The sequence below is a fragment of the Rhamphochromis sp. 'chilingali' genome (genome assembly GCF_963969265.1).
Source record: "Rhamphochromis sp. 'chilingali' genome assembly, chromosome: 15".
Taxonomy (NCBI): domain Eukaryota; kingdom Metazoa; phylum Chordata; class Actinopteri; order Cichliformes; family Cichlidae; genus Rhamphochromis; species Rhamphochromis sp. 'chilingali'.
In genome coordinates, this window is record NC_137942.1 from 16735254 (window position 1) to 16757416 (window position 22163).

Here is a 22163-nt window from a genome sequence, read left to right on the forward strand (position 1 = left end):
GATAAGTTAAATGCAATAAATGGGGAACACAGTTTACTAGTTAGCACCAAAATGCATCTGAAGTTTTAAGAAAGGTCACAAGCAAATAGCTGAAATTATGACAATTCATTGTGAGGGGATCATGCACTCAATTTTGTGGACCTTGTTCTAATCTGGAGATTTTTCACTCAAAACGAGCAATGTAAACCTCATGGTTTTAATAAAAGATGCTCACTGGAAAGTCAAGCCTATAAACTGCAGTCAGAGGGCTTTTTCATGGGGAACCATGAAAGTCTGAGCAAAATTAGCTAAGAAGACATTGCATTCATATTACAAATTTCATTGTCCACAGAAACTGTTTACATCGACCAACACAACGCCTGAGGCACAGCTCCTGGAAGCACAACTCCATACGGCTCCCACCACAGACAAACTAAAGATTCAGCTGAAACATAAAGACCTTTCTTCTAAATGTGGAATATAAAGTTTATTTTTAGCCTTTCTTGAGACTACAAACTCAAAAAAACCCTTCCAAATCTTTTTTTTAGCTGTAGGCAACATAACAGGCAGACACAAAGACAAAAGCGTGGAACGTAGCACATGTACATCAAATCCTTTCAAGGTTATAGCATTCCTGATTCAGCACCACAGTATGGAATTGTGGGTAAAAGAAGGTAGAGTTGATTTTTTTAAAGACAGACTCAAACAATTATTGTTAGAGTTATTGCTGAAAGTGAGAAAAACAGCTCAACAGTCCTCAGTCCTCTATGGGTGCAGCTAATGCATAATTGATGGCTCTCCTGTGGACAACAAACATTGCAAACCATTTGTTTTTCCCAGGCAGCTTTCTAAGGATGGAAATGAGCCATCAGTGCTGTGAGACAGACATCTGTGTTCAAATGAAACTGAGACGGCTGGACAGCAGCTTTGTTTTTTTAGCTGCAGGTAGAACAGATTCGTCACCAAAAAAAAAAAAAAGAGGCACAGGGAAAACTCATCACTAATTGATTATGACAGCCGACTTGTTACAGAGTGCTTTAACAGCAGTGCAGTTTACTTGATGACCAATCAGAAATGACCACACACGACAGATGCCAAAGAAGGCAAACTCAATGACCAGTTACATGCTGAAAACGCTCTGAAAATTAATCGTGACAAATTGTTCGGTACTCACCTGAGACAGCAACTCATAATGTCTCCCAGTATGGAACTTCAAAGCCACGACTGTGTGGATGGAGATTGAGCATCTGCATGTTTCACTGTGTGTTACTATGTGTGCAAAATCTCATCCACCGGCAGCAAACTGGCTGTAGCAGCTAAGAGCTGTATGCAGAGGAGGGAATAAAGAGCATCCAGTAATGTGATCCACACAAAAAACTGGTGCGTGTATCAAAGAGTGCATCACAGCTGACAGGGAGATGTGGGAAAGAAAGAGACCAAGCGAGAAAAAACCAGAGTGAGAGTGAAGTGAGCAGAAAAGACAGAGAGAGCGGAAATGCAAGCGTGTGCAGCTGTGTTGTGGTTTGGGTTTTGATTTTCCAATGATTGCTGAGAAGGAAGAAATGCAATATTCGGCGGTCACACTTCTAATCATACGCTTTTTGCATACTATACCTGAGGTGGGGGGGAAACAGAAGAGTGACATTCAAGCACCCAAGAGCAGTGTTAGACATAAAAGAAACTTATTTATGTGTGGTTTTGACGTGCCCCTGACACAGTAAAATGCTGAATGAGCAAGCAAGAGGCAGGGTACAGCAGTCACACAGCACTGTTCACAATAACAATAAAATAAATAAGAAAATGAAGTGCCATAATAGCCAATAAAAAGGCACCGTAAGACACGATGAAATAAACAGGTCTTTTAAAAATAACTGAATAATAATGATTCAATAAAATTCCCCGTAAACTGGGGAACAACTAACAAATTCTGAGCCTGTGAAGACAGCGAGCAGCAGTGTATTTTGTAAGAAGCTGAGATAAGAAAAAAAAACTGGCTGTTTAGTGCTCTGTATGTAAATACAAGAATTTCCTGAAACATATTGGAACCAATGTAAAGACTATAAAATGTGAGTACGTGAGCTTGCATTTTATACAGCTTGGAGTAGTGAAAGAGATGATTATAATCCAAGTCTAAATACTAAATATCATATCAGGTTTGGCTTTGGTCTGAAACCAGATGTAAAAATGATCAGAACTGTGTTGCACTGTGAGTCTCCCCCTCATTGGTATTCCAGGGACATCTAAGTACGGGAGGAACAGTTTTAAGAAACTCCCGTTTTTCTGAGAAAGTGTTGTTAATCACTGCATAAGAAGAAGTAAATCATTGAAGCCAATCTTCTTGAAAGATGCACATGGCATTTAGTCAGGCTTGTTTTACCCCCAAGTCTCTCTCTGATTGCATATCTGGGTGAATGAATAGCTACCTGACACTGTCAATCAGTTGCTGATGCTCCTCAGTGATCAGAATATCAGGCAGGGCCTCAGCCAGGCTCTCCACATCCCTCTCAGCAGCGTACTGCTTTAGCACCTCAAACAGCTGTTCCTTCACATCTGGCTCCTCTCCTAACACTTCCTCCACCTGACAGAGAAAGAAAAAAAGGCATCATTAAATATGTTAAGTTTCAATTCAAAACATGCAGAAAAATGATAGAAAATTACTTTTTTATTGAACTCCATGGCCTTGTGGGCCCGGCTCTCCCTGACGCTATCACCGCTCTGTGACAGCACCCTCATGCTGCTGCTCAGCCGCTTGGGTCGACGAGCCATGCTGAGCACACCCAAACGCAGAGGTCGTCCCTGAGCTGCTTTTATCATGGCGGCTGCTGTTTCGTGGTGCTTCACTGGAATGCCGTTGACCTCCATGACATAGTCCCCTGCCTTGAGGCCACTGCGGCCAGCTGGACCATTAGGCATGCAGTCCTCAACCATTAGGGGGCTGTCTCCCACAATGGTGAAGCCAAAACGGCCATCTGGGCCAGGGTTGATGTCGATCTGAGAGGGCAAAAAATGAATAAAGTTTGCCACCTTTGCACCGTCTTCACCATTGTAGAGCTGAATGTGGGTTATTGACTTTCAGCTGACCTGTTCAATCCGTGACACCACCCCGATGCTCGGTGGGACCGTCTTGAGGGTCTGAGCCAAAGCGATCAGCGCCGGTGTGCTGAGGTTGGTCACATCCTGGCCCTCTATGTCCACCACCTGGTCACCGGGCTGTAGGCCAGCCAGGTAGGCACTACTGCCTTCTACAACAGACAGGATATAGCTGGGCCCAGTGCCTCCAAGTCGGAAGCCAAATGCCTCTGGCCAGTTCTGATTGGTGGCTGGGAGGCCGAGGTCTGGATAACAGAGAGAGAAATAAAACTTGGAGAGACGCAAAGAAATAGCTCATTTATACATTTCTTGGGCGGAATTAGGTATTAACAGAGCAAAGCCTCAGACTCAAAGATGGTTATATCAATAGGCACTTTACGAAGGGGTAAAACCATCTCTGCTTTGCTGCTTATCGCATGTTCTGAAAGCATAAAAAGAGCATTGCTAATCTGGTCCAAAGCTCCTAATACAGTGGAGGTGGTTGCGAGCTGTAGAATAGAGGTCAAACCGACTGTTTAAATGGGCCAACTGAGATATGGAGCTGCTTGTAGCTGTAGCAGCAGGTGCACTGGTCTATTTAATGAAACTGCAAAATTTCAAGGCACTCTCTCTGTTTTAGAAAGATTGACTTTTAATAAACCAAAGGAGGTTATTTATGCCTGCTGCTATCTAGCCCACATGTCAAACCAGCGACCTTCCCCTGGTCACTGGCCTCATTAAGCTGCTGTAGGTCTCCCAGTAGAATCACTCGTCTTCCACAGCCATCCGAATGCATCGAAGATATATGTAGGACATTATTGGGACTGTTTAGTGCACTTTGACTTTACGTGTAGATGCTTTTATTTTGTTCCAAAATCTCTGTCTATGTTCTTGTCTTTTGCAGCATCCATATTTGTATTTGTATTACAGTGTTGCTTATTAGAACCAGCTAATTTGTACATAGTTGTCATGTATGTGGCCAAGATTGAAAACTTAGATGCAAGTTATTTGATCAAACAAGTCAAGCCAGTGCCGCTACTCCATGAAAAATATAAATTATGACATCATGATCCCAAGGCAGAAAACCGGAAAGGAAAACACATTAAAAAATATTTACCAATCGCAACAACCAGCACCAAAGAATTGTTTTTCTTCTTGCAAATGATTCGTCTTGTAAAGACACAGAAAAGAAAAGGAAGAAAGAAAGAAAGAAAAAAGACTAATTAAAAAGCTCAAATTCTCTGCAAGCCTTTGTAAAGTAATCTGAAAATGTCAGACTCTACTTCAAAACAAGACATAAAAAAACAGATCTTACCAGAGCACAGGGATGAATATTCAGGGCGGTGAATACAATACATATATACAGACTCAAAAACCCACAGAGTTTGATCTCAGAAACAAACAGTAGCTGATTAAGGCTTTAAAACAGACTGGAAAATCGCTACTACTGAGATGTGAATCGTAATCTTCTCTCCCTGCAAGAACATAAGCGGCACTATCGAGACTTTCTTGTCCTCTTCTCTCCAGCTTGTGACACAGATACACATCTGAGCTCCAGGTCCTTTTAAAGCTTCCCTCTTTATCTGACTTCCACTAGATGAAACACCTCGGGAATAGCATAAAAATAATTATCATTCTGAGAAATAGACTTACAGAAATCTTTGGAGGCACTCCGAGTTCCCGACTTGCTCTGGCGCAGGGAGAAGCGGCCCTTTCTGCTCAGGAAACGCCTCATCCTTGCCCGGCTTGCGGCAGGGCACGTTCCAGCCAGCCTATCTTCACCCCCAGCTTGGGGGCCGATGCAGCCAAAGAGTGTCCCAGGACACCCTCACGCTGCTCCTCACCTGAGCTCACTACCTCCAAAGGCTTCTACCCACGTAAGTAAATCAAGTGTACCTGAGAGGTCACATTTGGAGATTACGTAGGCCAGTGCCTCCCCCTGTTCTCAGAGAAGTAGCAATCTGAGGCAGTGGTGGTGGAGGCTGGAGGAGAAGGGAGAGTGTCTGAAAGTCAGGTTCTCCATCCTGGGTGAAGCAGCCTCAGTCCAAACCCTGTGGCTGACGATCAGGAAACTGGGACATGCACACTTGGTCCTGAAATGGTTATTTGCGAGAAAAGGTACAGCAAAGCCCCATTTTTCTATAAATACCTTTCTCTCTCTCACTCCCAGCCTCTCTCTGTCTCCCTCTGTAGCTCATGTGCATGAGGCCCTCTCAGAGGGCTGAGGGATGACCCAGAAATTGTAGAGTATGAGCCAGGGACACGTCTCTGATTATAGCATCTGTGCTAACCTTGCTACTGGAGCACTGGTTACAGAGATGGAGCCTACAGATAGGCTCAAGGTTATACACACATCAAATACAACAGTGGTTTTTTGGAGGGGTTTTTTTTTTTGGCTAAGCCAATCATCCACAGTGAATTTGCCACAAGACCACAGGGCTAATGGATCAATAGATCCAGTTTGTCTCTGTAGGAATTATGACAGAACAGCAGTGCTTTCATGTTCCTACAAAGGAGCCACAGCAGTGGATGCTGTGCTTTACCTGCCAGGTGTGTATGCTTTCAAAACAGGTAGGATTCCCAAGACGGCAGGTGGTGTTCACTCTACAGCAGTGGTAGGCAACCTTTCTGATGACGAGTGCCATCTAAAATTTCCTCAGAAGTCAGTGTGCCATATGATTGCATTAGCAATAAATTTAATAGCGCTCTATATTAATAGTTACACACTATATAGAACCACTTTATAGAATTATATTTGTTCGCAGCTATCAGCAAATAGTTATCAGCTATTTTGAAACAAAAAACGACTTTTTATCCATAACAGCAAATGAACTGTACAACAGAAAATACAAATGCTATTTATGGTCTCCTCACAACAATGATAAGAAAAATAAACTGAGCCAATATGGCATGTCTGTTAATACACTCTGATCTCTGGTCTCCCACTCAGAGACACAGGTCTCCGAGTGTCCAGCATTCAGACACTCATGTGAGAGAAAATCTGCTCACACAGATATGTAGAGCCAAGTACTGTCAATAAGGCCTCTGCAATGTTCTGAAGACAGTTAAACTTGTCAGGTAGTGATGCCCAGCAGGTAAAAATGCAAGCTCCATGAACACACACAGCTATGGATTCCAGCTGCTTCAATGTTGCATTAACTGGCATTAACTCAGCCAGTTAATGCGAGAGAAGTCTAGCTGCTCATTAAAGATTTCTGGTTTGATCAGAAAATAAAACATTGGTCCATACACCTGAAAGTCGCAAAAATGCATTGTGTCTGGAGTCTACGGATGTATCCGTGTATTTCTTCCTTCCCTTATAACTTCCCTTCAACTCATTAATGTCACCTAAAGGGTAAACCTGTTTCTCCATCACCTGTTCAGCTCTGATGATTCAGTAAGGACATCTCCTGGTTTCATCTTCATGTTTCCCTCTCAACATATATCCAAACAGACATCATGACCAGCAGCTTTTACAGCTGTGGCTCCAGCAAACATCAGCTGATACTGGAAATTAATATTAAATCAATTCTAACAACAGCTGATCAAGCTTAAACATGCTGCTGTTGTTTAGCGCAACATCCGCTGGTTTCCTCTTTCTGGCGCAAGGCAGGCGATAAACAAACAAGAGAGAAAAGCCGATCAGCTGATCATTGATCAGTTTCATGATTGAAGAAGCAACAGGAGAGGGAGGGGAAAGAATGAGAGAAGAGTCAGTCACGGGACAAACTGTGTTCCTTTTCACCTCAATACCAAACGCGTAATATTTTCTCTGAATACGGGACATTCCGTCTTTTTACAGGACGGTTGGCAACTCTACTAACCTTATGAATAAAATAAAGTTCACTATCAGTAACATCATAGCACCCACCCAGCTGCAGTACCAGTTGTTGTAACTGACTGTAAAAAGTCAGCATAACGAAAATAAACTCCACTTAAACTTGGTTTATATCTGACCCAGATAGACTACAGGTCATAACTTCTTACCTGAAGTTCAGTTCACACTCGGACCGGCGGCCGCCTAGGGGCTCTCCTCTTGCCTCCCCTTTCCCTCATCCACCTGCTGGCCTCCACCACTTGCTAATGTTACTGAATCTGAGGAAGCTCCGCCATAGCCACCACCAAACTACTGAGTTATTTTTATACACCGGCCAGCATCTGGCCAATCCACCATCTTTCATTGTTTATACCGTTACAAAATAAATAAAATAAATCATCGGCCCATAAAAACGGAATATCACCGTCGGTTAACCCTTCGCGTGCCAGCCGCGGAACGCGTGCCTAGGGTTGCCGACCCCTGCTCTACAGCCACATATACACTTCTACAACAAAGAAATAAGAACTAATTTAAGACCATAAAGTAAAATGACCAACAACACATTATTTTAGTCAAGCAGCAAAGACACAAAGTAGAAGCATCAGGAGTTTTTCCACTCAGAGAAAACATGACTGGAAAAACCCCCCAAAAAAACTGAACTATGTAAGAAAATAGCATTTATTTGATGCAAACTCTAGCTAATCTGATATTTTTACATCTATCAAACTTAGAGATTCATTGTGACTGACCAGCTCAGAACAGCCACAGTGTTTTTCACACCTGACCGAGACATGAAAGAAGGAAAAACTGAAATTAAATGATGTCATTTTATGTAAAAAACAGCTATTTTTATTTGCCGTACAAAAACTGCCAAAAACTAGGCAACGACAAATGGCATGTTTCATTTATTTCATCAAAAAACAAACATGCATTTGTGCATGCCTATCATTTTAAGATCCAAAAGTTCCCAAATTAGACAAAACATTTAATGAAGAGAATAATGTTAGTAGATCGACCAACAAAAATGAGCTGTGTGATGAAGCAGTAGTCCTGTGGCACACTTGTGTACCGCATGAATCAAAAACACTTTGGCCTTAGTTTGGGTTTTTTTCACTTGAAGTGCAAATAAACTGTACAGTTACTGGCTACAAAGTCATAATCAAAGCCACAACAGTCTGTAGTTAGCATCCGCTTTGATCATACAACGACTGTTTGAAACTCCACCTCGTCTGGGGAGGTGATGACATATTCCTCTTGCTGCTGCACCACTTGTACTCCTTCTTCCAATGTTTCCTCCGTGGTAACCATAGTAACAGTTCCCTCCGCTGTACCTGCCCTGGCCAGCAGTCTGCCATCACTGATGGCGGAGGCCAGCGTCATGGCCACCTGCTCGGTGAGGCTCTCGGGCGTGGCGATGGTGATGGTATCGCCGCAGTCAGAGATGGACAGGCCTTCCTCGTTCTCGGCCACATTTCGCACAATGATCTGGTGGCTGCTTGCGCCACCCGCACTCTGCGATTGGCTGACGAGTCTCTGCACCACCTTCACGATGTGGTTTCCCATCTGGGAGGGACAGAGTTTGATGGCTTTTTTGTTTCATTTTGTTTTTTTAAAACACTATATGGGTTCAACTTGAATTTTAGCAAATAATGAGATTCACATATTCTGCAAAATGCTCCAACACACGTTCATATAATCCTTGTGAACCAACCTCATTTTGGCTGTCTTCAATGACCGTCACTTCTTGCTGCACTTCCTCCTCCGTTTGTGTCTGAATGATGGAAAACAACAAAGCAAATTAATAATCAGGATTTTTGTGTTTATTTAGACACTGTGGATGCATGCAAACAAATCCTTTGAGTGGACTGCAAATGGACTTAAGGTATCTAACAGGACCACACAACGTCCTTCTCCAGAGTACAAGTCTAATTGGCCCTGATTTAGAGTGCACACAGTTGCTTTTAATCTACTGGCTGCTTTGAAATCCACCTACATTACAATTCCTGACAAAGTCATATCTGTTGCACATTTTATTATGTACTTCCAGTTCCTGCTCTCCCTATTTCAATCTTCCCACATATGGACACAAGAACAGGAGGTCCCCAAGTCCACAAAATCATAGGCCAAATATATGCGTTCATGAATTCTTACAAATGCTTCACAGCCTTAAGGCAGCTTGTACAGAAAAAAAAAATGCTTCAAACAGTGCTCGACAAAAGTCATATTTGTTTTTGCTGGTTTTCAAACTAAATTTCTCTGGTATGAATGGAAAATGCTCAAAGTACTAATTTGGTTTAAAAAAAACTTTTGATTTTTTGTTTAAAAAGATAAAAGGAGTTTTCCTTTTGAAATTCAGACCTTTACAAACTGCCTTAGTTCTGACTTTCCACTGAATACAAAATTGCTCTTCAAGTATTTCAACCCCATTCCAGTCATTCTGCAGTAACACTTCTCTTTAAAACTAATGAAATATCACATACAACATTTTGCTGTGGTTCGGAAATCTCGTAATCTAGGCCCTAAACTTGGCAAAGGAAATTGTTTGGCTGTAATCAGCGACCCAATCAGTTCGCTGCAGATATAATCATTTAGTACAACTTGAAGAGTGAAATTACACACTTCAGCTTGCACTTTAGTCGCTGATCTAAAAGAGAGAATAGCACCTGCTGTGACTGAACTCTGGACAGATTTGGCAACATGCTCCAAACTTTGAACCCCCCCTCACAGCAACTGTTTAACTGCTTTGTTTTTTTCTGCCCATCTAATAACTGTTATGCAAAGACTATGTTTTCTGTTAACCTGTAGTGCTAACCTTGATTATATACTCTTGTGTGTCTGCCACCACTGAGGAGAACTCCACCAACACAGCGTTAGGATCGTCTGAGATGATGGCTGTTGCATCGGGACTGTCCAGTGTTGTCTGTCCTTCTGTTAAAACAACCTGCTGCTCACAGGCGTCATCCTTATGGCAGCCGCCTGGTATAAATACAGGTTGTGTTAACTGGGCTGTTTGCATCTGTGCTGCCAGTACATAAGTCAGTTAGGCTTTGTGTGTCGTCCTGACCTTTAGCGCGCATGTGCCGATTGAGAGTCCCGTGCTCAGCAAAGCCCCGTGCACACTTTGGGCACTTGAAAGGCTTCTCGCCGGTGTGATGGCGGATGTGTCGTACCAGAGAGCCTTTCTCTCTGAAGCCCCTCGAGCAAAACTGACACACATACGGTCTTACATCACCATGAGTCCGCTGGTGCACTTGCAAGGCATTCTGAGAAAGAGAAGAAAATCTGTTAGACTGGAGTGAAATCCCCCATGCCATTAGTTCAAGAGTTTTTTTAATGAATTACCTTGGTTTTGTATGCCTTGTTGCATCTGGTACAGTGGTAAGGTCTGTCATCTGAGTGTGCCCTCATGTGTTCCCGTACATGGCCGATGGTTTTGTAGAGCTTGCCACACTCGCCGCACTTGTATCTCCTCTCGTTGACATGGACTTCCATGTGTTTCTTCAGCAGGTAACCAGTTAGAAACTCTTTATGGCACAGTGTACACTTGAAGGGCTTATAACCTGCATAAAGAGGAAGGGAAACACAAGAACAAAACATCTTTTACCACAAGTGGCACCTATAAAGCAAGAAGGTCAGAACTGAGACAACAAAAGACTGAATCCAGCACACTTGGCATGACTTTGTAGAGTGTAAATAACGATAGAGAAATCAGCGGCGACTTTCTGTATTTCTCTGTATTTGGCAACAGGAACAACTATGTTGGAAGTTGGTAAGACCGAGTCACACGATGAGAGTTAATTTCAAAACAAAAAAACAAACAAACAAACAAACAAAAAAACATGACAAGGACGAGGGAGGTCTCTGGTGACTAAAAAATCTCATTAACCCTAATAAAAAAAATTACAGGTTAAATAAAATTACGAAAGTATAGCTAACAAAGTTGAGCAAGCAACCAAAAGACGTGTGAATGACAGAGTGGACTCCAAGTCATTCGCAACATTTTGCTCTCCTCACTTTCCCCATCTACTCTACTGCCCTGTGAAAATAAAGGCCTAATAATTAAAACATAAATAAATTACTTATTTATCTATATTTTTTTAAACAAAATCCTGGCACCAGTATAATGGGTGTGGTTAAATGTAGCAAGAATATTCAGCATATATTTAAGAGCCACTGGAAAGTGACAAACAATCTTTAATAATGAAGTCGTATTTTTAGCTAACGTTAGCAGTGCTAGAGTCAGCAACCTTCAGTCCTTGCTGTTTAACATCCACACGCCCATGAAGAATGTGATTCCTGTAGTCAAGTGGTTTCATACCAGTTTACTCTGACACAGCCTCCATACAACCATTAATTGATGAAGTCGCAGTGCTGGGTAGAGACTTACCTAAATGGCCCTTAACATGAAAGCGGAAATAATTCAATCCCTTGAAGGAGCGGTTACAGTGTGGACAAGTGTGCAGTTTTGATGATGTCCGATCACCACTGTCACCCGTTTCCTACAAAACAAAAACCACAGAAAACTTAAAATGCACCAGAAAGAAAATACAACAGTGTCTCGTGATGAAAAACCTTGACTTTTAACAAAATAACGAAGCGTACCATTTCCTGGTCTGGTGAATGTATATGCTGTGTCAATTCACACTCCCAGTACTTACCTCCTCCATCTCCACAAACTCCTCTTTAACTTGGATCTCAATGACGCCTCCGTCGGCTTCAGGGTGCTCCGAAACAACTTTATTTATCTCCTCAGTTGCATGTGGGGTCTCTGTCTCTTCAACTACAGTCTCCTCTGTCCCCAGTGCAATGCCAGAGTTGATGATGGCCTGACAGATGAGATTGTCACCTGCTGCTGCAGCAGCCGCCAGAGCTTCTGCCTGAGACTGCTCCACCACCACCTGACATGAGAGAGACCGACAGCACAGACAAGGAAAGAATGACAGGCTTTAAACTAGAGAGCATGAGTCATAACACAATCTGTGCTAATTTCATTAGACTATCCTGCAGCTGACTGTTGCCTCTCACCAGTCACTGCAGCCCGGAGAGTAGCTGGTGAGCATTTTGTAGACAAGTCTGTCTCTTACATGCAAACTAAAGGCGATGGCAGCGATATGCTAGCAACCAAATAATCACAAAGAGGTTTCTGCCAACTGATCGAGGAATACACAATGTTTTCCCCAGGGAGAGATGAGTCGCTATGAGAAAACCAGTGTCACTGACTGGTCTCTAGGCTTGTGTGACTGGGGCTTTAGCAATGATTTTCCCAGCAATTGTCATCAAGCTGCAGCCACCACATGCAACCGGTCAGTGAACTTATTTTTCCCCTCATGACCTGCGGTTGCCAGATGGTCACTGACCTGTGTGACTCAGGCCTTATTCACTTAATCCTACATTTTCACCTTGCTTGTTACATCCCAGTTAATGTCACATGGTTACCAGTCACACATCTGCAAAACCTCAATAGTACCACCACTGCCAACTAGTGTATCTGCAGTGTAATTACAGAGGGGTGCAGATATTGAAAAGCATGTTAGATATAAGTGGAATAAACTGATTTCATTTTTACAGGAAAGCTCTCTGTAGTAAGCTGGAGCACTGTGAGAAATGTTACATTTGAACAAATAGAAAACTACATCAAAGAAAAGTTCCAGAAATTATGAATGCTGGCAATCATCTCTTTGCAGATTTGAAGAAAAAAAAAAAAATTCTGTGTAACTCTACTTTAAACTGCCTCAAAAGAATCTCGTGCAAAAATGCACCAAATAACTTTAAAGGAGAGGATTCAGTATGTCTTATGTGTGCATTTTAGCAAGAGTTTAAAAATAGTGTTTGAATCTTCATCCTAACCTGTTGCTCCTGTGTAGTTCCATCAACCTCCATTGTAAAGTGGACCTGATGGAGAACCTCTTGGGAACCAGACTCTACCACACTGACCACAGCGGTCTCAGCCTCCACCATTTCCTGCTCCACCGGCTGCTGCTCCTCCACAACTACAACCTCTTGCTGGGCAGCCACTGCAGCTTGATCAGCGTCGATTCCTGAACAAATCGCAAAGAATCAGCAAATCTTCAAACTGAGGCATAATACACTATAAATTAAACTGACTATACATCCATAAAGACGACTTGTTAGTTTTTAGCTAGTTTCTTAAGAACAAATACACAAAGACAGGAGCTAAATCCAACCTTTCTGCACTCCATCCTTGCTGACCAGGATTTCCTTGTACTGAACAAAGCGGATCTTTTCTGTGCATGGTGTGAGAGCTTTGAGGTGTCTGGTGAGAGCACCGGATTCTCTGAAGGCCTGGCCACACAGGGTACATCGATACGGCCGCTCATCTGCAAGAGAAAAGATGTCATTTAAAATGTAGTTAGGTCATTTTCACGAGATGACGTCGGATTAAATAAATAGGTCTCGTGTGACGTCGGTTTTCTCGTCGTACCGGTGTGGCGACGGTTGTGACGAATCAGGGAACCTTTTGTTCGAAACGACGTCCCACATAGGTCACATGAGAAGTTTTTCTGGTCACTGTGAGTTTTCATGTGCGTTCTCAAGATATTGGTCTGAGAAGAAGAAAAAATGAATAAATCACACAGGCCAAATTAGCAACATAAACTCCTAATAACCATTGTGTTTACATTTTCCAATTAAAATAAATGCAAACTCACAGTTTTAAATGTTTTTTTACAAAGGTGGCAAATGTAACGTCCCTCTGTGTTGACTTTATACATGAGCTTGTCACTGTCACCACTGTCAGATACGACTCCTTCTGTTTCATCTGACTGGTCAGACACTTTAAGGGAAGCAGTTTTCTTCCTGCGCCCTCGACCTAACTGAGTGTCGCTTACATCTGTGAGGAGGAAAAAGAAAAAAAAGCCAAAGTAATAATTCAATCTGAAATCTAATAAAAAGCTTAAAACAATGTTAACTTGAGCTGAAGAGACTTGTCACTAACATACTGAACATTGTCTCATCTCAGCCTCTTAGGATTTAGATTAATGCTGGGATTAAACACACATTGAGAAAAATACAATGTGGGAAATGCAGGTAAATACAAGCCAAATTCAAAAAGATGGGTCATTGTGTAAACTGTAAATATAAACAGAATCCATTTCTAAATCTCATAAACCCTTAATTTATTCACAATAGAACACAAAAAAAACATTAAATGTTTAAACTGATACCAGGCACGATTATCTCATCAAAATTACTGTATCACGGCTTCTCGGGGCCAAAGCTCATTTAAAATGGATTTGAGGCAAAGTGAAAAACAGATCTGCGGTCAAATAAAGTCAAAATCTGAAATTCTTTTTGGAAAAGATGGATGCAGTGTCCTCTGGATTAAAGACAGAGAGACCATGGGATTGTCGTCTGCGCTAAGGTCAAAAGCCTGCATCTCTGATGTTATGAGTGTGCACTAATATTTATGTAATTACAAGCTTGGGCATCTGGAAAGGCATCATTAATGCTTTTTCATAAAATATGGGTTTAAGAGGTTTGAAAATCATTAAATTCTGTTTATTTATATTTACAAAGGATCCATTTTTAAAATTTGTATTATGAGGTCTATCATTGCATTAGCTAAACGGCTAACAGGGGAATAGATTTTGCTGCTTGACTCACCGTCGGTAGTCTTCACTGCCTCTGCTGAAGATGCTCCTTCAGCCGTTTTCGCCTCTGAAGAAGAAATTCCATTGACCGCAGCAACCTGTGAAAATTTTACAGCATTCAACCTGATGTGACTCAGTAAAAACCCTCCGATTTTAGAGTGTTCCCCGAAAACACACATCACATCTTATACCTCTGGGCTGCCATCGAGGCTGCTGGCGTCCCGTGCCTCCACACGTTTGCAGTGGTGTAACTTGTGCTGGATGAAAGCCTCCAATGTGGAAAACTCGGACTGACAGCGTCCGCACTTGTGTACATCTTCATCTAAAAAGCACAGAAACAAGCCCTTACAATGTGCGGCAACCTCACCTGTTTTTGCAGTAAGCCATCACCTGTCTGCTGTAAAGTTTTCCCAAATACTGGCTGGACTTCTAACGTGGACAACGCTGAGGCGAGGTCGCAAACAAGCTAATCTTGCTAACGGCAGTTAGCAACATTTGAAGATGAAGGAAGTTAGGCCCAAACACAATAATCAATAAACAGTTCAGATCTGCTTTAGCTGCTATGAGGACTCACCTTCGTCTCCCAGCGTGGTTTGAATGGTGATCGTCTCATTGCCGTTCTTCGTTTGCTCCCGCTCACTTTCTGCCGTATGATTATTTTCCACACTCATGTCGTTTCAATCCTCCGTCTCTGTCGCAACGCTGCAAAAGGGAGGAAAACATGGCGGATTTACGACCCCGTAGTCATAACAACAAAGAGCGCGTGCGTATGTCTTCTCGCGGACAGAAAGGCGAAAATTCATTATGTTGAAAATGCATGTTTACATACACATAATACAGGCAGCTCTCATTCAGCTCAGTACATTTAATATAAGATTTATTAGGAAAGAATATACAATATTTCTATTTCTATTTTTCCTTCATATATGCGCAGTTGAAATGACGTGTGACGGGTAAATAATATATAGAGACATTTCTAGAAGAAAACAAACTATAAATGGCGCTCGCTGTATACATGTATGTCTTTACAAACCACTGGGAAATCCCACAAACCGGTGGCAATAATACATGTGAGGAGTGCTCCTTTGCACCCACACTCTTAAACGAGTTAATCCCAAATGAGTTAAACTTAAAGGAGTGAGGAAAACAACGGTTTCTGTTATGCTCCAGTTGGTATTTTTCCTGGTATGGTTAGAGCTAACTGCTGAGTGAAAGGTAACTTTAAATCACTTCTAAGTTGTAATACTTATCTTCTTCTTCTTCTTCTTCTTCTTCTTTAATGCCAGAGCTAAATCGACATTTTAAATCATCCTCTCAAAATTTCAGATTATTATGTTAGAATGTCAGTTTACTGAGTATCTTGAAAATGTATGATACATAACATATGGACAGGAAACAAAAATTTTCAGCAGAAACATGTTCCCACTGCTGAAGAAAACTGTTTTTTGCTATTTGTAAGACAAACTTTAGATATATTGAAAAATTTGAAATTTCATAAATAACTCGAAATTTTAAGATACTTAGTAAGTGGAAATGTGTAACTTGAAAGTTTGAGATAATAACTCAAGATTTCGACCCAGCTCTGCCTTACTTTTTTTTTTTTTTACTGTGGCAGAAATAAATTTCCACATCCATGTAACAAGTGTGTAGTCTAGGTTCATGCTGGCTGTAGTTGCTCACATCGAACCTTGATAATGGCCCATGGCATTGCACTTAATGCAAGGGAGACTTCTTCAAGAGGTCTAATTTTATGAACTTACATTTGTATTGATTTAAATGGAGAAGGAACAAACTCTTGTCCCTGCTTCACATCGCCTGTTTCAATGCTTCGTTGCCTTATGTTACAGTCATTTCATATTTACACAGAGACCTTTATGAGTCATGAGTGGCAACACTAAGCAGTACAAAAATAAGACTTTGGCAAATGTACTGGTGATCTTTTACCCTTAAATGACCTTGCAGTGGGGGGGTCATTTAAGGGTCAAGTGGTTTTACGCTTTAAAGAAAACATTCGTAGAAAAAAGATAATTGTGGGTATCAGTGTTTTGGCTTCGTAAAACAATATAATTTATGTATTTATTGACATAGGTATACAGTTGACATTTCTAAGGTTTGTGTCTGTGTTTCTCCCTGCTATTCGCGACATACGAGTAAACTTTACGGCAGTAAATATGGCTTCTCATTTCAGCGGTGTGCTGCAGCTGACAGACCTCGATGATTTTATAACTCCTTCTCAGGCAGGTTTTGTAACACTCGTGTAACATCTTACAATATCATATGTATTTTTGTGGGACATCGCTAACGAGTGATTAGCTTCACGTGTATGTATAAAAAAAATAATACTAATTGAAGAAAACCTACCCAAGTCGCTAGCATATCTAACCGTAACTGTTCTTATCTGTTGTGAGTTGACATAGAGTAGTTTTCGAACAAAGTTCGCCATATTACGATATTTATAAATTGGAGTAATTTTGTCTCAGTTTGTAAAATCCGTGAACTTTAAAGTGACGAGACGGATGTTGCGCAGTTAGCTTACTGCTAGTTATAGCGATCATGACGCAAGTATGACGAACTGCTGGAAACAAGTCTTTTAAAAAGAGCTTATCGCGCTCGCTAGCAATGGTTTTGTGTTTTATGTCCTATCATATACTTTTTCCTGTGTTGTTTTAGTTTTCTTTGGTGCCTCTGGGCGTTGTCATAAATTGTTTTCTATTGTACATGAATGGAAAGGCGGTTGATCGAGATGACATACCTATGGAGGAATGAAATGCCTAGTGAACCTTTTAACCAGATTAAGCTGATGAGCCACACCATGAAGATATGAGAAAAAAAGGTGTGGAAGTTAGGTTAAGAAGACCTAAGGTGAAGGTGACCAATCAGTGAGCAGCAGTATGTGTTTCAGTATGTTGCTCCGAGAAGGAGCAATGTTTGCTTTGAGAGTGTTGATAGAGAAGGTCTGAAGGTGTTGCACTGTGTCTTTGTGGAACCAGAGAAAGCAGGAATGGGGAAAAGAGGTAGACCTTAGTGAGATTCATGGATGTAGTGAAAAAGGACATGCAGAGAGTTGGTGTGACAGGAGGGGATACTAGGGCCAGGTGGTGGAAGATGATCCACCGTGGCAAACCCCAAAATTGAGAACAATAAAAGAATTAAAAGAACATTGTATGTGGATTTAGCATTTAAAAAATTGCTAATTTCTTTTTTCTTGTTGACTTTTTTCTGCAGGAGTGTGTTAAGCCTGTCAAACTAGAGAAGAAACAAGGTAAATCTGTGGCCAAAATACAGATAGAAGATGATGGCAGTTATATACAAGTCAACAAGGTGGGTTTAAAGGCTTGAGTTTGAGTTGTTGAATTTCAGGTATTGCACCGCCCCATATTTTGAGTTCATCAAATGTGTTTTTAGGATGGTGGGAAGCAGAAGTTGGAGAAAGCAAAGATCACACTGAACGACTGTTTGGCCTGCAGTGGCTGTATCACCTCAGCTGAGAGTGTCCTCATCACACAGCAAAGCCATGAAGAGCTCTTCAAAGTGCTCCGTAGGAACAAGGTAGAGTTACGTCGTCTGAATGCTACTTACATGAGACTAATAATTTAGCCTGGCATCATTTTCACCTGTGAATCATTTCAACTTCAGGCCAATGAGACAGAGCAAAAGATTGTGGTGGTGTCAGTGTCACCACAGGCCAGAGCCTCCCTGGCAGCACATTATAACCTGAGCAGTAGTGAGGCAGGCAGGAGGCTTACCTCGTTCTTCAAAGACCTTGGTGAGTGTAAATATGCATTCAAACAATGGGCTTATTTAGGTTGACATAGTCACCTCTGAAAATTGTTGTTGTTACTGTTGTTGCAGGAGTTCATCATGTGTTTGATACCAGCTTCAGTCGGACCTTTAGTCTGCTGGAAAGTCAGAGAGAGTTTGTGGAGCGTTTCCAAAGGAAGGAACAGGATAGTAAGGCCCTGCCCATGCTAACGTCAGCCTGTCCAGGTATTCCACCAGAAACACTCAGGAGCACAAAGTAAAATTAGTGATGTTGGAGGGTCCTGCCTTTTTCACGTCATCCTTGTTTGTCTTTCATCGTTTACTGTCCTTGTGTGTAAAAAAAAAAAAAAAAATGTTCCACTCTCACAAAGAAAGATAGAATGTTTAAAATTTTATTAGGTACTTGGTATATTTATTGATTTGATCAAAGGTTAAATTAACAGAAGTCAGTCCTCCAGTGTCAAATAATATCTAGTAATCCAGTATGCAGTTGGGTTAGTTAACAGTGATGGGCCACATAACTGACATAATACTGTGTAGAAGTCTTGGGCCACCCTTCATTTCTTTATATTTTGCTAGAAAAATGGTGGAAATAGATGGAGTGATTTATTGAAATGTGCAAAATGAAACTGAAATAGAGTAGATAATGGGTACACAGAGTTTGTACAATTCTAACAAGCTTGAAAGTCAATAATTAGTCTGACCAACTTTATTCTTCAACCCAGCCTGGACTGTCTTAGGCAAGTGTCTGTCTTTGGTTCAGGGTGGATCTGTTATGCAGAGAAGACTCACGGGGAGTATATTCTTCCATTTATTAGTACCACTCGCTCCCCCCAGCAGATGATGGGATCTTTGGTCAAAAGCTATTTTGCTGAACGACAGGTGAGCTTTGTATTTGTTGAGGAGTGGTGTAAATATACACAGTTCAAAAGTCTCAAAAAGAGAGGCTGCTGAAATGTGTGTTCCATGTATTTTTAGAAGCTGAGTCCACAGCAGATCTACCATGTGGCAGTAATGCCTTGCTTTGACAAGAAACTTGAGGCTTCACGGTCAGACTTCTACATGCCCAACGCTGAGACCCGTGAAGTGGATTGTGTCATCACGTCTGGTACAGTGATTACTCCTATAGTGGTCTTTGTGCGTATGGACTCGCATTATCGTCGGTCTTATTTTTCCTATCTATTAAAGGGGAGGTTCTGAAAATGCTGGAGGAGGAAAATGTGTCCCTTAATGATCTGGAGTCTGCTGCCCCAGATATAATGTACGTTCTTTTTCATTTTGCTTTTTTTTTTTTTAAAAATTTGATAATTCACTCACATAAAGTAATTATACAATTCCACCTGCATAGCTAGACTCATTCCCTATTCATTTATTTTTTTTATCACAGGTTCAGCAGTTTCTGTGGAGATGAGTTCCTGAGTCATGCTGGGAGTGGATCAGGAGGTTACCTGCATCACGTTTTTACACATGCTGCCAAGCACCTTTTCGGAGAGGAGGTGAAGAATCTTACCTACAAGACCCTCAGGTGAGCATGTCGCCTCTTCTTAAAGCAGCAGAAGCGCTTCACGGTGGTGTGATGTGTCCTGGAACAGCCAAGCTCGAAACCAAATATAAATGAGGACACATTCTGTGCTCGTGATGCACATTCACAGTAGCTAGATCATCTCAAAGTAACACTACTCATGAGACTGATTATGCCACTCCACCATGTCAGGGGAATGTTCAGTTTCTGTTGATTTATATGATGCAAGAACCCGACACAATCACTCTTTGCCACAGGAATAAAGACTTCCAGGAGGTGAGTCTAGAGAAAGATGGCGTTGTCCTGCTGTGCTTTGCCTCAGCCTACGGCTTCCGCAACATTCAGAACCTGGTGCAAAAACTCAAGAGGGGAAAATCGCCTTACCACTTTGTTGAAGTTATGGCCTGCCCATCAGGTGAGGTGAAAAATGCAGATGTTCAACTTTCCAGATACCTTTTTTTTTTTTTTTTTTTCATGTGAGCCATTGAACTTTTGACCTATTAGAATAGGAGGTTACCCACATAAGAGACTGAATTGTTACCTCAGCACTATCATTTTTACATGCAAATTAGCCACGCTAAGCGATAAGCTGGTCCGAATGTTTTAAAAATGGCATTGCTACATACAAATGGACATGAAATTATAAGATGCAGCATTTAGTCACATCTGTGAAGTGAATAGTACAACATGCATGCATTACATCGTCAGGGGAATAACCAACAAACAAACTCCACAATAGTCACATCAGCTTGCCGTTTGTTATTTAATGTTTATCTATGTTTGTCTTTACCTCTTGTTCAGGAAGCCTGAATGGCGGCGGGCAGGTGAAGCCCTCGACTGGCCAAAACCAAAAGGAGTTGCTCCAGAAAGTTGAGGATCTCTACAAAGCAGAGCGCCCCCTGTTGCCAGAAGATGACGCTCGCGTAGCTGAATTGTACCAGTCCTGGCTCAACAGTGTAGGAGATGAAAGAGCCAAAGAGCTGTTACACACACAATACCACACTGTGGAAAAAATGACCAATGGTCTCGCTATGAAGTGGTGATACATGTTTTTTGTTGTCCAGCAGAGTGTTTCTGCAGAGTTTTATTTTGCACAAATTTTGGACAGGCTGTGTCTACAGATCGTCCAAATATATAATATTTGTTTGCTAATACCTCTTTGTAAAACACTTTCCTCACCTAAAAGCTTTATGGCAGAGGGGTATACAATGAAGGAAGACCAACACAGTCAGGCTGTCTCTTCCTTAGCTGCCTTGACAAAACCTAAAACCAGAGTCGGCGATAATGGAGGTGGTTATCAAGTTTCTCTGTTAAACTGGCATTTCTGCTTCAGGTTCTATGTACACTCACATTAAAAAAATGAGCATTTCACACATCACACGACGACTCTTGCACACAAAATGATCCCTATGAGTGTCATCCAATTCTAATCAGAGATGATGCTTTACAGCTGAGCTTCATTTGTGATGTTACTAAGATACGGCTTAATAACGTGCACATATGTAAGGTATTCCACCAGCAGAGAATCTGTATTGCATTTAAAGATGAAAATGTGCCATTTAACCTGCTTTGAACAGGTTCAGCAAAAGTCATCGCAGTGATTTAGCCACTGGGCCACCTTTGTGCTGCTGAAAACTTTGGTATAAAGTTGACACAGCCAACAAGCTCATATATTCTTAGTAAATATGTGAAAACCTGTTAAAATGTAAGCAAAATGTATTCATTGATTTGATCGTTACATGTGTGTACACATTTTGAAAATAAACATTAATTATAGCTGTGTGTTTTATAAGTTACTGAAAAAAGAACACTGTGTCCTGAATATGGATTGAGACCGATGTTTTATTAAATAATCTTTTGACTCCCATATACAGCTTTTAGGCTCTTGTATTTTGTGCATGTAATCTTTGGGATGAAAATCATCAATTTACATTCATAGTGATGTTCACTGCATGTATTTTTCTACCCTTGTAATACACTTTAACATATTCGATACCTGTCCCAAAATAGTGAGCACAAGGTAGAGTCTAAATGACAAACAAATTCACTTAAATTAAGGTAAATTAGATCTGAAGCTTTCACTTCCAGAATTAAGAGGACAAAGACACTGGGAAATATATATATACACATATACATCATCTCTAAACTGACCAAAAAAGTTAAATGAGAGAACTGTAGCAATGTTACCAGTGTAATTACAGAGGGGTGCAGATATTGAAAAGCATGTTAGATATAAGTGGGATAAACTGATTTCATTTTTACAGGAAAGCTCTCTGTAGTAAGCTGGAGCACTGTGAGAAATGTTACATTTGAACAAATAGAAAACTACATCAAAGAAAAGTTCCAGAAATTATGAATGCTGGCAATCATCTCTTTGCAGATTTGAAGAAAAAAAAAAAATTCT

General features: G+C 41.2%; 3 protein-coding genes across 3 annotated transcripts; 1 reads left to right on the top strand and 2 right to left on the bottom strand.

Moving 5' to 3' along the window:
• Positions 1-2398: 2398 nt before the first annotated feature.
• Positions 2399-2947, bottom strand: LOC308411383 (delphilin-like; the record flags this gene model as incomplete). The annotated part of the gene is made up of 2 exons (XM_080905262.1): positions 2638-2947; positions 2399-2557 (listed from the first exon to the last, which is right to left on the bottom strand). Exons 1-2 carry the CDS (start codon positions 2905-2907, stop codon positions 2399-2401), a joined length of 429 nt encoding a protein of 142 aa, XP_080761388.1. The 5' UTR covers positions 2908-2947.
• Positions 2948-7603: 4656 nt separating this feature from the next.
• On the bottom strand, positions 7604-15173 carry e4f1 (E4F transcription factor 1). The gene is made up of 14 exons (XM_080906478.1): positions 15050-15173; positions 14667-14797; positions 14489-14573; positions 13534-13715; positions 13308-13428; positions 13051-13203; positions 12713-12903; positions 11524-11763; positions 11253-11364; positions 10208-10425; positions 9930-10128; positions 9678-9841; positions 8577-8636; positions 7604-8428 (listed from the first exon to the last, which is right to left on the bottom strand). The coding sequence occupies exons 1-14, from the start codon at positions 15144-15146 to the stop codon at positions 8063-8065; spliced, it is 2319 nt and encodes a 772-aa protein (XP_080762604.1). The 5' UTR covers positions 15147-15173; the 3' UTR covers positions 7604-8062.
• A 1438-nt stretch (positions 15174-16611) lies between these two features.
• LOC308412262 (cytosolic Fe-S cluster assembly factor narfl-like) lies at positions 16612-21535 on the top strand. Its single transcript, XM_080906479.1, has 11 exons — positions 16612-16712; positions 17701-17796; positions 17881-18024; positions 18112-18241; positions 18328-18462; positions 19001-19119; positions 19216-19345; positions 19426-19498; positions 19625-19762; positions 20017-20174; positions 20561-21535. Exons 1-11 carry the CDS (start codon positions 16647-16649, stop codon positions 20800-20802), a joined length of 1431 nt encoding a protein of 476 aa, XP_080762605.1. The 5' UTR covers positions 16612-16646; the 3' UTR covers positions 20803-21535.
• The last annotated feature ends 628 nt before the right edge of the window (positions 21536-22163 follow it).